At 27.9% G+C, this 15,061-nt stretch overlaps 1 protein-coding gene across 1 annotated transcript; it reads right to left on the minus strand.

The window, feature by feature from the left end:
- Positions 1–11,123: 11,123 nt before the first annotated feature.
- LOC109811026 (transcription factor bHLH148) lies at positions 11,124–12,200 on the minus strand. Its single transcript, XM_083075833.1, has one exon. It carries the CDS (start codon positions 11,826–11,828, stop codon positions 11,223–11,225), a length of 606 nt encoding a protein of 201 aa, XP_082931959.1. The 5' UTR covers positions 11,829–12,200; the 3' UTR covers positions 11,124–11,222.
- Between the last annotated feature and the right edge of the window lie 2,861 nt (positions 12,201–15,061).

A 15,061-nucleotide genomic window follows, 5' to 3' on the forward strand; every position in this document is an offset into this window, starting at 1 on the left:
GCAAAGAAGAAGAGGACTCAACCCAATGCGTTATGGATGATGCTTGAAAATGAAATCCTCTGATATTCCATCTCCATAGAGTGACAACCATATTTATGAGACCGCCAACAAGTGGCTACTTTTTTATTTTACCACTTTATTATGTTCTCTTGGTGTTTAACGGGTAAGGCAAGCTCCTTCCATTGATTTAGAGAAGGATATTAATAAATTATTTTGTTTTTTCAAATGTTTATTCCCTCTATTTTTCTATTATAAAAAAAAGGACATTTTTTAAATATAAATAAATATGTATTATTTATGATGTATTTAGGAGAGGTAATTTAGTAGGAAATAGAAAAGAAAGAAAGAGATTATCAAGGAATTAAAAAAAATGTATTTGGGGGAGATGATTCAAATATATTTGTGATGAAATTATAATAGAATCCATGTGGATTAATTCTATTCTCTTCCGGGTGGATTTGTGTGAAATTTTTCTTACAAAAATGTTTGAACAAAATTAACCTTACACTATTATCTAAATAGTTAGTTAATAAAAAGTAAAAATATAATTGCCTAAATAATATATTTTTACATAAAAATTTAACCATATAAAATATAATATTTGAATACCAATTTCTCACTATTTCTTACTTAACTATACTTTATCAAACAACTACAAATTTCACATTACTTTTTACCTATTTTTTGTCAAATCAATTCTCATATTATTTTTTTTTCATTCCCTTCAATTTTCCCCTTTCCCCAAACAAAGCATTAACAATACTCTCTAAAAAAAAGGTTCAAACAACATATGATCTAATTGTTATACCGTTCGATAATGTTATATTAAATATGAATTTTGTCAATCTAATTATTAAATTATAATTTGATATCATCTTGTATGTTTATATCAAATTTTGTTAAAATTAAACAACAATTCGAAGATAATTAAAATGTTCATATTTAGTATATTTTAAATTGTATATATTACATTAATTTTGTTCTATAAAAATAAAATATCAAATCATTTTAGATTAATATAAAATTATGTATATATGATCTTAGAGTGATTTTCAATAGAACAATAAATTTTAAAAAATTTACATTTAATATAAAATTATATTAAGTATATAATAATTAGTTAAAGTTACATCGTCTCGTTTAAATTTTCTCCTTCTTTAAAATATGTCATATAATACATGACCTTTCAGATACATTACTTCTTTTAACATTTATAATAAAATTCTTAAAAAATATTATAAAATTAGTAAAATTTAATATAAATAACTTTCTTTCTTTCTTCATACGCACAAAATATTTTTCTTTTTATAATAGTGAAAATAATTTTTTTTGATAATTGTAAAAAGAGAGAGTACACTTTTTAAAAATTTCCATAGCTTTTTTTTTGTGCTCACATATCTAAAAAGGAAGGGAGAATAAATGGGATCGTATGAGAGCTAGTACTAATAATGTCCGCACAGATAGGTTTGATTTTTTATTGCATCAGTTTTTTCGTTTAATGGATAATCCTCCTACGAGAAATTTCTTGGAGTACAATTGGATAAATAGTTCCAAGTTTTAGACGAGAAATTTTAAATTATTTTGATTCAATTTTTATCATTTTTTTAATTTTTTGTTTGAATAAGTTAATTTAATTTTTTTAAAAATTTAAATTCTTAATTTTGATAAGACTAATTAATTTTCATCATGGATGAAATTGATTCTAAACAAATATGTATTGATTTAATTTTATAAAATTAAATATTAGTTAATTTTAAATATTTAATAATTTTAAAAATAATATTAGATAATATTTAATAATTTAATTTTTTAATTTTCAATAATTAAAAGAAAATTATTGATATTTTTTATGTGAATATTAAAAGAAAGGAAATGAAGGTAGGGAGAAAATGGAGGGAAAAAATTCAAATTCTTATTTATTTATTTTTTTTTGAAAATTTGAAGTTATATTATTTTAAGAAATTTTGCAAGTATTTAATTTTAAGTTTTTTTACAAATTCTTCGTTCAAGCAAAATATTTCATACTAAAATATTTAAAATTCTTAAAAAAATAAATTATCTCATTTAAACACATTATTATGTGAATTTGATAATTGTAATATGACTAAATTAACATAAATATAGTATATCTTGTGTCAATAAAAAAAATATAGTATAGTATGTGATTGTAATTTGGTTTTACTTTTTCTATGAAAATGAAATGAATCAATAAAAAATATTTTATTAACAATTTAGTTAATTTTCAATCTTCTTAATAAATTTGATTTGAAACCATTTAAGATGATTTGGATGGCTGGATTCTCAGCGAGAGAGCACATACTGATTTTAATGAAATTGGTTTGAGCCACATGCTGAGCATTCATTAATTAATAATTTGATGCTTTGTGGAGCCTACTTCTCTCATTAATTATGATTATAGTTCCAAGAGTTTAGCGCACAAATTTTGGCTGGGCTATTATTTCGGTGTATCATATAATAAACATAGTTTGATATCCTCTTTATTATTGTTTTATGGTATATAAATACGTATATTTAATTGATACAATATTTAATATTATTAATCTGTTATTATTATAATTAAATTCTTATAACTTATGATTACTCTTTTAATTTTTATCTTTTATTTTTATTTATTCAAATATTATTTTTATTTATTCAAATATTATTTTTATTTATTCAAATATTATTTATCTCTTTTTAAATTCATACAAAAAAATCACAATTAAATATTTAAAAAAACTATTTTTAAATATTAATCAAAATAAAATTTTCAAAAATATTTTAATTTCATGTATTTTAATTAAACAATATAGAATAAATATATTAATATATAGACTTATACTCGTACATAAATAAGTATAAATATTTTTTATTTTCAGAATTTTTATTATATTTATTTTTAAATATTATTTTCTACTATTTTAGATCGTTAAGGTATTATCATTTTTTTTTCAAAAATATTATCATTTTAGTGATTTATTTTCCTATTTTTTAACTTATAATATTAATCTGTCGTTAAATTTTTATTTTATTAATATATTATCATTGTAGTAACATTTTTATTTTTCTTCGATTTATAAGATTGGTATAATCTTAATTTTTTATTCTTTATTAATAAATTGTTGTGGTTTTCTAAGTGTTTAACTTAAATTTTGTTAGTTTTAGTTGAGATAATCTCATTTTAAAGAAAACAAGATGGATAAAAGGTAGGAATGCCTAAAAATATCTCTCATTTAAGCAAACCAAATTTTGATCGATTAAATGAAACTAGAATGTTATTGTTGAACAAATAGTCATACTCTTGCTTAAGGGAGACAAAATTAGGAAATTAAATTGTTAAGTCTCACTTAAGCACCCATCATTTGTACTTGCACAAGTCCAAAATAAAGTGTATTCACTAAATGATCTAATTGAAGCAAAAAAGCACAACTCATTTAAGTGAGCCAACATTCTAAGGGACAATAAATTTGATGAAGCCTCACTTAAGCAAAATAACTTGGTGCACTTGATTAAAAGATTAACATGGCTAGTTAATGATTATTATTGACATATAAATGGAAAATGCCACAAAATTTTTCTCAATAGGTGATGACTTTGAGCTTCCCTCTTTATTTTACTTCTCAGTTCTCATCCATTGTTTTAATCAATTATAGGTGTTATGTATCAACAAAAACCCTCCCTTATATTTCACTCATTCTTTTTTTTTTTCAAAACTAAAAAATATTCCTATTAATTAGTATTTACTTTTTAATGTTATTTTATCATTTTATTATTAAGAAGAGATAAAATATTTATTGTTTTCACATTTATTATAATCTCGTTCAATCTACTGTCACAATTTAGCCTCTAATCTTAATGCAAAACATTTTATTAACCTTTATCATAAATTATGAGATTAATGAAGTAATTTTGACATTTAAACCTAATCATTTAAGGTTTAGATAAATTTATTAGTTGTTAGATTAACAAAAACTAAAACATAATAATCAATTGTTTAGTACATGTGAAGACAATCTGGTAAAATCAATTTTAAAGATCTTTATCAATGCCAAATTTTTTCTTCTTCTTTATATTGAGTTCTTTAAATTGTTTGTGTCCATGAAGTCTCCTTTTGCTTCATTTTTATTTTTTGTTTCTTTGACGGTGATGACTTCATTTTAAGAGGACAAAATCAACAAGGAATTGGGTGACAATGGAGTATTAACAACCTCGAAGTTGTTGGGGACAATGGGTTTTTTAAATTGCATGTGTACATGATGTCATTTTTCAATTTTTTTTTGTTGCTTTGTTGGTGGTGACTTCATTTGAAGAGGACAAAATCAATAAGGAGATGGACGATAATGGAGTATTGACTACCTATAAGCTATTAGGGGCATTGGGAATGGACAATGATTGAAACAGGTGGTTTATTTGGGGTGGCAGTGGTGTTGATGTGGCAACAATGTTTTGGTGCCAATTGAATAAAGAAATAATCAAGGAGACCCAACATGTCCATGAAGCCAACAAAATCAAAAGCTTATTGATCGTCATATGAAGATTGTGGTAGTGGTGGCATGATGGGCATCATGACAAATGTCACAAAAAAAAATTTACCAGATGATGACTTTGAGTTTCCTTAATTTTGTTTCTTCTCATTAGTTTTTTTTAATAAATTGTAGGTGTTGTGTATATAAAAAAAACTTTCTTATATTTAACTCTTTCTCTTGTTTTTCAAAACTAAAAAAATAACCATATTAATTAGTATTTACTTTTTAGAGTTATTTTATTATTATATTATTAAGAAGAGAGATAAAATATTTATTGTTTCACACTAATTATAGTCTCGTTCAATCTGTTGTCACACTTTAACCCCTAATCTTAATGCAAATCATTTGATTAACCTTACAAGAAATTGTGAGATTAATTAATTGATATAGACCTTCAACCCTAATAATTTAATGTTTAAAAAATTATATATATTGGTTGTTAGATTAACACAAATGAAAACCTAATAATCAATTGTCTAGTACATGTGAGGACAATATAGTAAAATCAAATTTTGACATCTTTATCAATGTCAATTTTTTCTTCTTTTTTTGTATTGAGTTCTTTAAATTGTCTGAGTCCATGATATCATCTTTTGCTTCATTTTTATTTTTTTGCTTTGTTGGTGATAACTTCATTTGAAGAGGAAAAAAATCAACAAAAAGTATCGCGACAATGGAGTATTGACAACCTACAAGCTGTTAGGGACATTGAGAATGGGTAACAATTGAAGCGAGTGGTTTATTTGGAGTGGCATTGGTGTTGTGTGGCAACAATGTTTCAATGCCAATTAAATAAAGAAGTAGTATAATCGGGGAGACCAAATACGTTTGTGAAGCCAAAATCAAAAGTTTTTGGATCTTTGTATGAAGATTGTGATAGTGGTGACATCATCTCAAATATGCTTGAGAAAATGGGGGAGAAAGGGAAGCCCATGTTCAAAATCTCGTCAGAAAATGTCACAAAATTTTCCTTGGTAGATGATGACTTTGACTTTCGCTTTTTCTCTTTATTCTCATCAGTTATTTTTAATCAATTGTAGGTATGATGTATAAAAAAATCTTTCTTATATTTTGCTCGTTCTCTTATTTTTCCAAACTAAAAAAAACCTATATTAATTAGTATTTACTTTTTAGAGTTATTTTATTATATTATTAAGTAGAGAGATAAAATATGTATTGCTTTCACACTGATTATAGTCTCGGTCAATCTATTGTCACAATTTTACCTTTAATCTTAATTCAAGTTATTTAATTAATCTTACAAGAAATTGTGAGATTAATCAAGAGATTTAGACCTTCAAACCTAATGATTTAAGGCTTAAAGAAATATATTGATTGTTAGATTAAAATAAATTAAAATCTAATAACCAATTGTCTAATACATGTGAGGACAACATAGTAAAATCAAATTCCATTATCTTTTTCAATGTCAATTTTTTTTCTCTTTTTTGTATTGAGTTCTTTAAATTGTCTAAGCCCATGGTGTCATCTTTCGCTTCATTTTTATTTTTTGTTTTTGTTGGTGACGACTTCATTCCAAGTAGACAAAATCAACAAGGAGTTGGACAATAATGAAATATTGACAACCTTCAAGTCGTTGGGAACATTGAGAACAAACAATAATTAAAACGGGTGGTTTATTTGGGGTTACAGTGACGTTGATGTGACAACGATATTTTGGTGCCAATTAAATAAAGAAAAAGTATAATCGGAGAAATCCAACATATCCATGAAGCCAAAATCATAAAATTTTGGATCGTCATATGAAGATTGTGGTAGTGGTGGCATCATCTCAAATATGCTTGAGAAAAACAAGGGAGAAAGGGAAACTCATGTTTGAAATCTCATCAAAAAATACCATAATTTTTTCCTCAATAGATGATGACTGAGTTTCTCTCATTCTCTTTCTTCTCATCCATTGTTTTTAATCAATTGTAGGTGTTATGTATAAAAAAATCATACTTATATTTCACTCTTTCTCTTGTTTTTCAAAACTAAAAAAATTGTAGGTGTTATTCTTATATGACTGAGTTATTTTATTGATATATTATTAAGAAGAGAGATAAAATGTTTATTGTTTTCACATTGATTATGGTCTCATTCAATTTATTGTCATACTTTAAAATCTAATCTTAATGCAAGTCATTTGATTAACCTTACAAGAAATTATGAGATTAATTAAGAGATTTAGACCTTCAAACCTAATGATTTAAGGATTAAAGAAATATATTGGTTCTCAGATTAACACAAATTAAAACCTAATAACCAATTATTTAGTACATGTGAGGACAATATAGTAAAATTAAATTTCGACATCTTTATTAATGTCATTTTTTTTCTTTTTTTTTTGTATTGAGTTATTTAAATTGCTTGAGCCCATGGTGTCGTCTTTCACTTCATTTTTATTTTTGTTGCTTTGTTGGTGACGACTTCATTCAAAGAGGACAAAATCAACAAGGAGTTGGGTGACAACCTTAAAGCTATTGGGGACATTGGGAATGGACAATGATTGAAGCAGATGGCTTATTTAGGTTGGCAATAGTGTTGGTGTGACAACGATGTTTTGGTTCCAATTAAATAAAGAAGAAGTATAATCGGGGAGACCCAACATGTCCATGAAGTTAAAATCATAAGCTTTTGGATCTTCATATGAAGATTGTGGTAGTGGTGACATCATCTCAAATATGCTCGAGAAAATAAGGGAGAAAAAGAAGCTTATGTTTGAAATCTTGTCAGAAAATGGCACAAAAATTTCCTTAATAGATGATGACTTTGAGTTTCCCTTTTTCTTTTTCTTCTCATCAGTTGTTTTTAATCAATTGCAGGTGGTATGTTTAAAAAAAATTCTTATATTTCGCTCTTTCCCATGTTTTTCAAAACTTAAAAAATAACCATATTAATTAATATTTATTTTTTAGTTATTTTATTATTATTTTTATTAAAAAGAGAGATAAAAAATTTATTATTTTTAGACTAATTATAGTCTCGCTCAATCTGTTGCCACACTTTAACCCCTAATCTTAATGCAAGTTATTTGATTAACCTTACAAGAAATTATGAGATTAATCAAAAGATTTAGACCTTCAAACCTAATGATTTAAGGTTTAAAGAAATATATTGGTTGTTAGATTAACACAAACTAAAACCTAATAACCAATTGTCTAATACATGTGAGAACAATATAGTAAAATCAAATTTCATCATTTTTATCAATGTCAATTGTTTTTTTTTTCTTTTTTGTATTGAGTTCTTTAAATTGCCTAAGTCCATGGTTTCATCTTTTGCTTTATTTTTATTTTTTTATTGCTTTGTTGGTGGCGACAGTGGAGTATTGACAACCTTCAAGCTGTTGGGAACATTGAGAATGATCAACAATTGAAGCGGGTGGTTTATTTGTGATGACAATGGTGTGGATGTGGCAACAATGTTTTGGTGTAAATTAAATAAAGAAATATAATAGGAAAGATCCAACATTGCCCATGAAGCCAAAAAAGTTAGAAGCTTTCAAATAATCATATGAAGATTGTGGTAGTGGTGACATCATCTTAAATATGCTCGAGAAAACAATGAGAAAGGAAAGTTTGTGTTAGGAATCTCATCGAAAAATGTCATAAAATTTTTCGCAGTAGATGAGGACTTTAAGTCTCTCTCTTTCTTTTTTCTTCTCATTCATTGTTTTTAATCAATTGTAGGTGCTACATTTCAACAAAAACCCTTGCTTATATTTCATTCTTTCTCTTATTTATAAAAACTAAAAAAATAACCCTATTAATTAGTATTTACTTTTTAGTATTATTTTATTATGGCATTATTAAGAAGAGAGATAAAATATGTATTGTTTTTACATTTATTACAATCTCGTTCACATTAATTATTTGAAGGAATGTTAATGTAAACATTAAAATATAAAGAGCTTGCATGCAATTTCACCAAAATCTAAAAAATCTCAATATAATTCATTCCTATTAATGAATGAAAAAAAAAAAACTATGATACAACTTTTTTTTATGCCAACATGATTAACTATTATTGGTATTTAGGTTGAATTTTTTGTTTTGAATTAAGTTTTAGCCTAATCCATATAATATATTATCTCGACCCAAAGTATCAATTGAAAGTGTTAATCGAAGTGTAGGATCCTCAGATTACAATTGGGAATAATGAATTATACTTTAACCTGAAGTATGGTGTCATTCACCTTAAGTCTTTTTTTTTACACCAAATTCACCTCAAGTCTTAATTCCCTATAGTTCTGTTTGCTGTTTTTTCCCATGTATCATGAAAAAAAAAATGAAAAAAAAAACTTTAACCTGAAGTAAATTACTCTTCGCTATACTAAAGCAGAGTAATATTGTCTCTAGAGCATTAGACCATATGTGAGAAAATCCAACTCATCTCAATCTTCAATTTGTCAGTGTAACAGACAATTATTTTTTATACATCAGGTGATTTCTGATATCAGTTAAAAGTCCCTACAATTAACATTATTCATTTCAGTGCAACAATCTTATGTTAGACGCTTTACTGCTTAATTTACTTGTATATATTTTTGTTTCACGCTATCAGAGCAACGTTTAAAGTATCTATGTCCACTTATTTGAGTGACAAAATATAATGGATATCAAAATGCTTTGGTTTTCAGCATCCCTTGTTCTTTTACTTTACTGTGCTACTCCTTATAGAATACTAACACTTGATTAAAGCTTGCAAGGGAATAGCCATAGAATTCATACAGAAAGGGGGAATTAATCATTGGTCCACTATTAGGTAAATTAATCGAATATATCTTGGGTGGAAGAAAACGTTTAGAGGTAACAAGCGCACGAGGAAAAGACAACACATAGGGAATAATATTTTTTTTACTTTGTTATTCACCCCTTTCATGAATATGTTTTCGCTATGAAAATAACATTTGTGTTGGAAGTTGGTGACACGAGTTTGATTAAGAAAACGCCAGATTGATTAGTGACCATTGCCATTTGCTTTGAAAATGATCATACTTTTGAGTTAGTGCTGGATGTGGACACATACAACAAAGACCTATTTCCGTTTCTTTATAGTTCTCTCTCAAAATTCCTTTCAGATTTCTCCCTTCGTGTGTGTTACTTTTCAGAATCATCAATTGAATTACCCTTCATGAAAAGCAGGATTCAATAGCCACATGGGAAGGTATTAAATTCCTCTCTGATCACTTGAATTTTTGGCAATGAATGCTACCCGTGCCCCTCCTAAAAAGAGAGTGACATGCAAAATTTTCACTCTTTTTTGCGTGGTCCTCTAGTAAATTAACCCAAGCCATTTTATGATTCTGATCAAAGTTGTGGGGTGGTGAGTACTACTGAAAGCGATGAAACTGAGGCACTCGTGTGCCCTTAAGTGGCTCTGAGCCACACAAAGAGCGTGACCTATTTAGTCCTTCAGTGAAAGTGACCTATTTAGTCCTTCAGAGAGCATTGCCCCACCTTGAAGGGCATGTGACCCATTAAACTTAGCATCTCAGATACGCACGCCTAGATTCAAATTCAGTTTTCTTTCTCAATTTTTCACCCTTCACAACAACTGCTTTTATTTTTGACAAGGATCTATTGGGCAGAAAAAGAAAAATGATAAAAAGGAGAAGTAGATGATGTAAAACGTAAGTGGGGTCGTGTAAGAAGATGTGGGCGACAAGTCACATGGCATGTTAGGCCATTCTGCTGTGTCCAATAAGCATGTTTTTGGCGTTTTCGGGAAAACTTTTGAGAAGTGGAGTTGGCCATTGAGTCCATTCAATTTCCTTGCCTCACTCACTTTAATTTCCCACCTTATTTCCCTGTGCTCCGCTGAGATAATGACCAATAAATTCTCAGGCATCCACAACCTGACACTTTCAAAACTAAAAGAAAAATATAACTAGAATACATTCCATCCTTTGTCATTCAATAGTAATAATAACAGCAAGATGTGAATGTTTGTCATGTATCAACCTTCGGACCCAGTATCAGTATAGCTAGAAGGTATATCCAAATTACCAACTACTAACTCGAATTCACAACTTACAATTAAGAAAAGGTTGGCATGACCTGGATCAGATTTTTATTTCAGGTCGTGGTATATATTATTATTTAATATTCAAATTGAAACAGAACAAGGTAAGTGCACAAGCACAACATGTACATAATTTTAATCATAAACCTACCCACGTACCTTTGCAAATATACGATTATGACCCGTTTTCATTAACCTACTTAGTTACCGGTTCAATTCCTTTCCTTAACAACATTATTATTTATCCCCCAAGAAAAAAGGTGGTCTGTTATGCAAGCTTCTTCTCACCTACAAGCCACCTGCTTAATCATGAATATTGTTATTAATCTACCAACGATTTGGGCAAGGAATGAATGCTGTAACTTTCTTTTTTCTCAAGGGTCGTAAGTTGAGAAAAAAAGGTACTTGAAGCCGATTCCCCTACCTTTTGATGCAGAACCAGGACCTGTACGTAATTAGCCCTTCTCAACAATTCAAACTTGTTTTTTCATTATATATCCTTCCCCAATAATAAATAAATATAAAACATGAGCACCTAAGATTGAGATAATGGGGGAAATAGAAAGCGTATTGGGTGGGGAAGGAAAATAGGGAAATAGTATTAGAAATAAAAAAATGGAGAGAGACATGGCATGGCATGTGTAGATACATAAAATAAAGGCGTGTCCTTTATTGTGGTGAGGAAGAAGAAGAAGAAGAAGAAGCGGCGAGAAGGTTAACGAGATTGGTCATGGCTCGAATCTGCATCTGAAGCGCGGGTATGTAATCAATGGTTTCTTGGAGAATGACCGGTAAAGGCTGTTTGCGGCAACCGGGGATTAACCGTCCGAGGAACCTGACTTTCCTCTGCACGCTCTTCCCCTTCAGCCGGTAAACGGTGAGGCGCGGCTTCTTGGAGGGCCTGATTCTGTGGCGCTTCTGTTTGGTGAGCTTCAGCTTGAGCTTGAGCTTGAGCTTGAGCTTGAGCCGGTTGGTGAGGATGGCTCGGCTCCACCGGCTCCTCCCCTTGGCCGTGGCGGCTAGCACTCTGTCCGCGGCTTCGCGCACGGCTTTGGCTCGGCGCGGAACTCTGGCTAAGGCTTGGCGCAGCTTGGAGGAGTAGATTTGTTGCTGCGCTTGCGATTTCCACTTGCTCTGTTCCTCTTGCTGTTGCTGTTGATGTTGCTGTTGCACTTTCTTCTTTCTCCGTCTCTTGCTGTCACGTGACCGCTCCGTGTTGGTGTTGGTGTTGGTGTTGGTGTTGGTCATGAGCATGCGTGATGGTGGTGATGCCATTTCAACAACCGTAGATTGAGATTCTGCCCTGAGAGAGAGAAGGAGGTTGAAAGAGCATTAGAGTCTAGAGAGAGAGTGTGTGTGTGTGAGGGATTCTTTTTTATTTTATTTTTCTTTTAATAAAAACAATGAAGGTTCTGAGATAGTGGAAGGGAAAGAAGAGAACGGAACGGGGAGGGTGAAACGGTGGAGAAGACATATAAAGGGTTTACAATACCCATAGCCATAGAGACTAGAGAGAGACTGCAATGCAACACCACGCGTCCTTTTCTTTTTCTTTTTCTTTTTTTATTTTATTTATGTTACTGTTACTGTTACTGTGTTGTTGGGCCGATCACATATTTACTGGACTGCCTTCAACTTTTGGCACTTGTCTCTAATTAAAGCCCAGCCAGCCTGTAAACCCTTTTCCCATAAATCATAAATCATAAATCAAATATATCACACACAGGTGACGTTTTCCTCTTTATACAAATTATTAGTTTTTTTTTTAAATAAAAAATGCTATATCTTTCGACTCAATGTATCAAAACTTGTTTCAAATTATTAAAAAACTGATTTAAACAATAAAATATTAAATTAAATAATTATTTTATAATGAATTTATTAAAAAATATTAATAAATTACAAACTTTGAGAACTGCCTAAAGTGTAACCATGTTGCTAAAAATAGAGATTTTTGAACTTAGAGAATTATTAATGAAAGCTTAAAACTTAACGTTTATGGTCACATAGATGATGGTAGAGAAAAAAACCTTGTTTTAAGTTTGTAAGAATATTTGATTAGAATTTGATAGAAGATTCCTTATTCAAATAAAAAGGAAATTGCTAAAATTTCCATACCTCATCTAAGAGTGAATAGTGAAAAATTTTAAGTGAAAAATTATTTTTTATCCTAAGACTAAACTTAACCTAAAATAATTAATATTTTAAATTAAAAAACTTCTATGTCAATAAAATTTATGAGGATTTGAATATTGAGATGATTTATTTTAATAATTAAAGTTAACAGTCTTTAAAAAATAATTAAAAATAAATATTATATAAATTTGGAGGACTATTTTTTTTTAAAGACTAAAATTATATAGAGTCCATTTTTTAAGGACTAAAAATATACTTAATCATATTTTTTACATGAAGTTGGATATCAACAATTAATTTTCTAAGAGAATAAGAGTTTGTACACTAATTAAGAATTTAAGGGGTAAATAAATTAAATTAAGTTACAAGTTGAAGCTTAAATTCGTTTTCTAAACAAATTATGATATTCAACTTTAAATTATTTATTTAAATAAGTCGAATTAAGTGTAAATTTGACATGTTTAAAAATATGAAACTTGAACTTAATTATATTAAGTCTTTTATATATTTTAATTGCTTTCTTTTCCGTTTAACAATTTTTTAAAAGTATTCTATGGTAAATTTTGTGTTGAAAGTAAAAGTGAGAGCAAAAAAAAAGTTCAAACATAAAAGCCGTGGGCAATCTTTTGCTTGGCAACTAAGCCAATGAAAAAAGAGTTTGAATGCATCACAATTTTTTGACATATTGGGATAAAATTTTATGCCATCTGTTCTCGAACATGTCTAACACATCGTTGAAGATAATAGCATAAAAAATCCAGCAAGATTGAGAGCGAAAGGACCAATCTTGAAGATGGTAAAGGTGGTCCATTGAGACATTTTCTGTACAATAGTGAGACGTGCATATAAAAGGAGGCAAAGGGGTTCGAAGATTTAGGAAATCTTTCGGACATGAATAACATTTCCAATCACACAAATTTCAAACATGGGTTGATAATTTTAGTTTACCCAGATGAACTTGTGAATTTGTAGTAAATAATACGCAATTTTTTCTTTAAGAGTAGACATTTGTATTGATTTAGTGCCTAAAAATTTATGTGTATATAATTTAGTATTTAAATTTCTTTAACTTTACAATGATTTCAGTTCTTTATTTTAGTCTATTTCTACGATGAAAAGACTAATTTATCATAAAATTGATAAGAATGAAATTGTGGGGACCTATATTTGATTCCTACATAATATATTATTATGTATCCAGGAGAGATGAAGAGTTTTAAATATAACCAAGACTTGTATCTTATAACCGACTCAAAGAGTCAAAATTTGTAAAGATACTTCTTAATATCATCCATTGGGAAGGAAAAAAAAAACTAAAATAAAAATAAAATGATAAAAGCCATTTTTATTTTTACTTTTTTATGTTTAATAACGCCGATAAATCAGTGATAGACTTCCATTATAATGAGAATAGGTAAATATACTTCTTAACTTTAATTAAATTATTAATATATATTTAAAAACATTATATTTGTATATTTGATTTTATATATTAAATTCACCGATGATTATTGTTAACATTTATATTTTGTTATTTGTATATGTGATGATGATAATATTTTTTTTTTAACTATCTCCACTAATTTAGAATTTTGATATGTTATAATCGATAATTATATAAATTAATAAAATTATTAAATGAAGTTTTTTTTTAAATCGACATTAAATTAAAATTGAATTTAATTAATATTTTTAACTACTTGTTTTCAAACATGACATATGATTTCTACCAAAAAAAATATTAATTCTACCAAAAAAAAATCACATATGATTGTCTACTGAATAATAAGTTACAGAAAGAAATAGAAATTATGTAAAAACTTTAAATTTATGTTATTATAGGATAATACTCTGGTCCAAGTTAGAGACAATGCAAATTTTTTAAAACAAAATATTAAGTTTGAGTATAAAAACAAAAACTATACAAACTTTATCTCATTAAGCAAGTTCATTCAACTTAATTTAGATTAATTAGGATTTAATATAACTTCTGAGTGTGTCTGAAAATACGCTTAGGATTTAATAGAGTGTATACACTTATGAAACTTAAGTTAGTGTCATTCATCAGAAAAAAAAATTATATACTAGTTTGACTAAAATAAATTTATTTAACATGAGATATTGTTCAAAAAGTTTATAAATTATTTTTATAAACTAATTGAAGTAATTAAAAACTTATAAACCTTAAAAATTAATTTATTTATATTCTATTTTTACCTTTTTTTTTAATTTACAAAGTCTTTTATCTATCTTTTCATTTTTTTTATTCTCTCATTATAAAATTCATTTTATGTTTAGTCTTATCATATGTTTTTAATTCAATAAATAAATTTTATTTTTTTTACTTTTTATCTCCTGATTTATAGTTTACG

Source organism: Cajanus cajan, chromosome 5 (genome assembly GCF_000230855.2).
Source record: "Cajanus cajan strain Asha chromosome 5, NIPB_CcT2T_4, whole genome shotgun sequence".
Taxonomy (NCBI): domain Eukaryota; kingdom Viridiplantae; phylum Streptophyta; class Magnoliopsida; order Fabales; family Fabaceae; genus Cajanus; species Cajanus cajan.

Bases quoted from the DNA above. Each gene is read 5' to 3' on its own strand.
- LOC109811026 (XM_083075833.1), bottom strand. From the start codon at position 11,828: ATGGCATCACCACCATCACGCATGCTCATGACCAACACCAACACCAAC.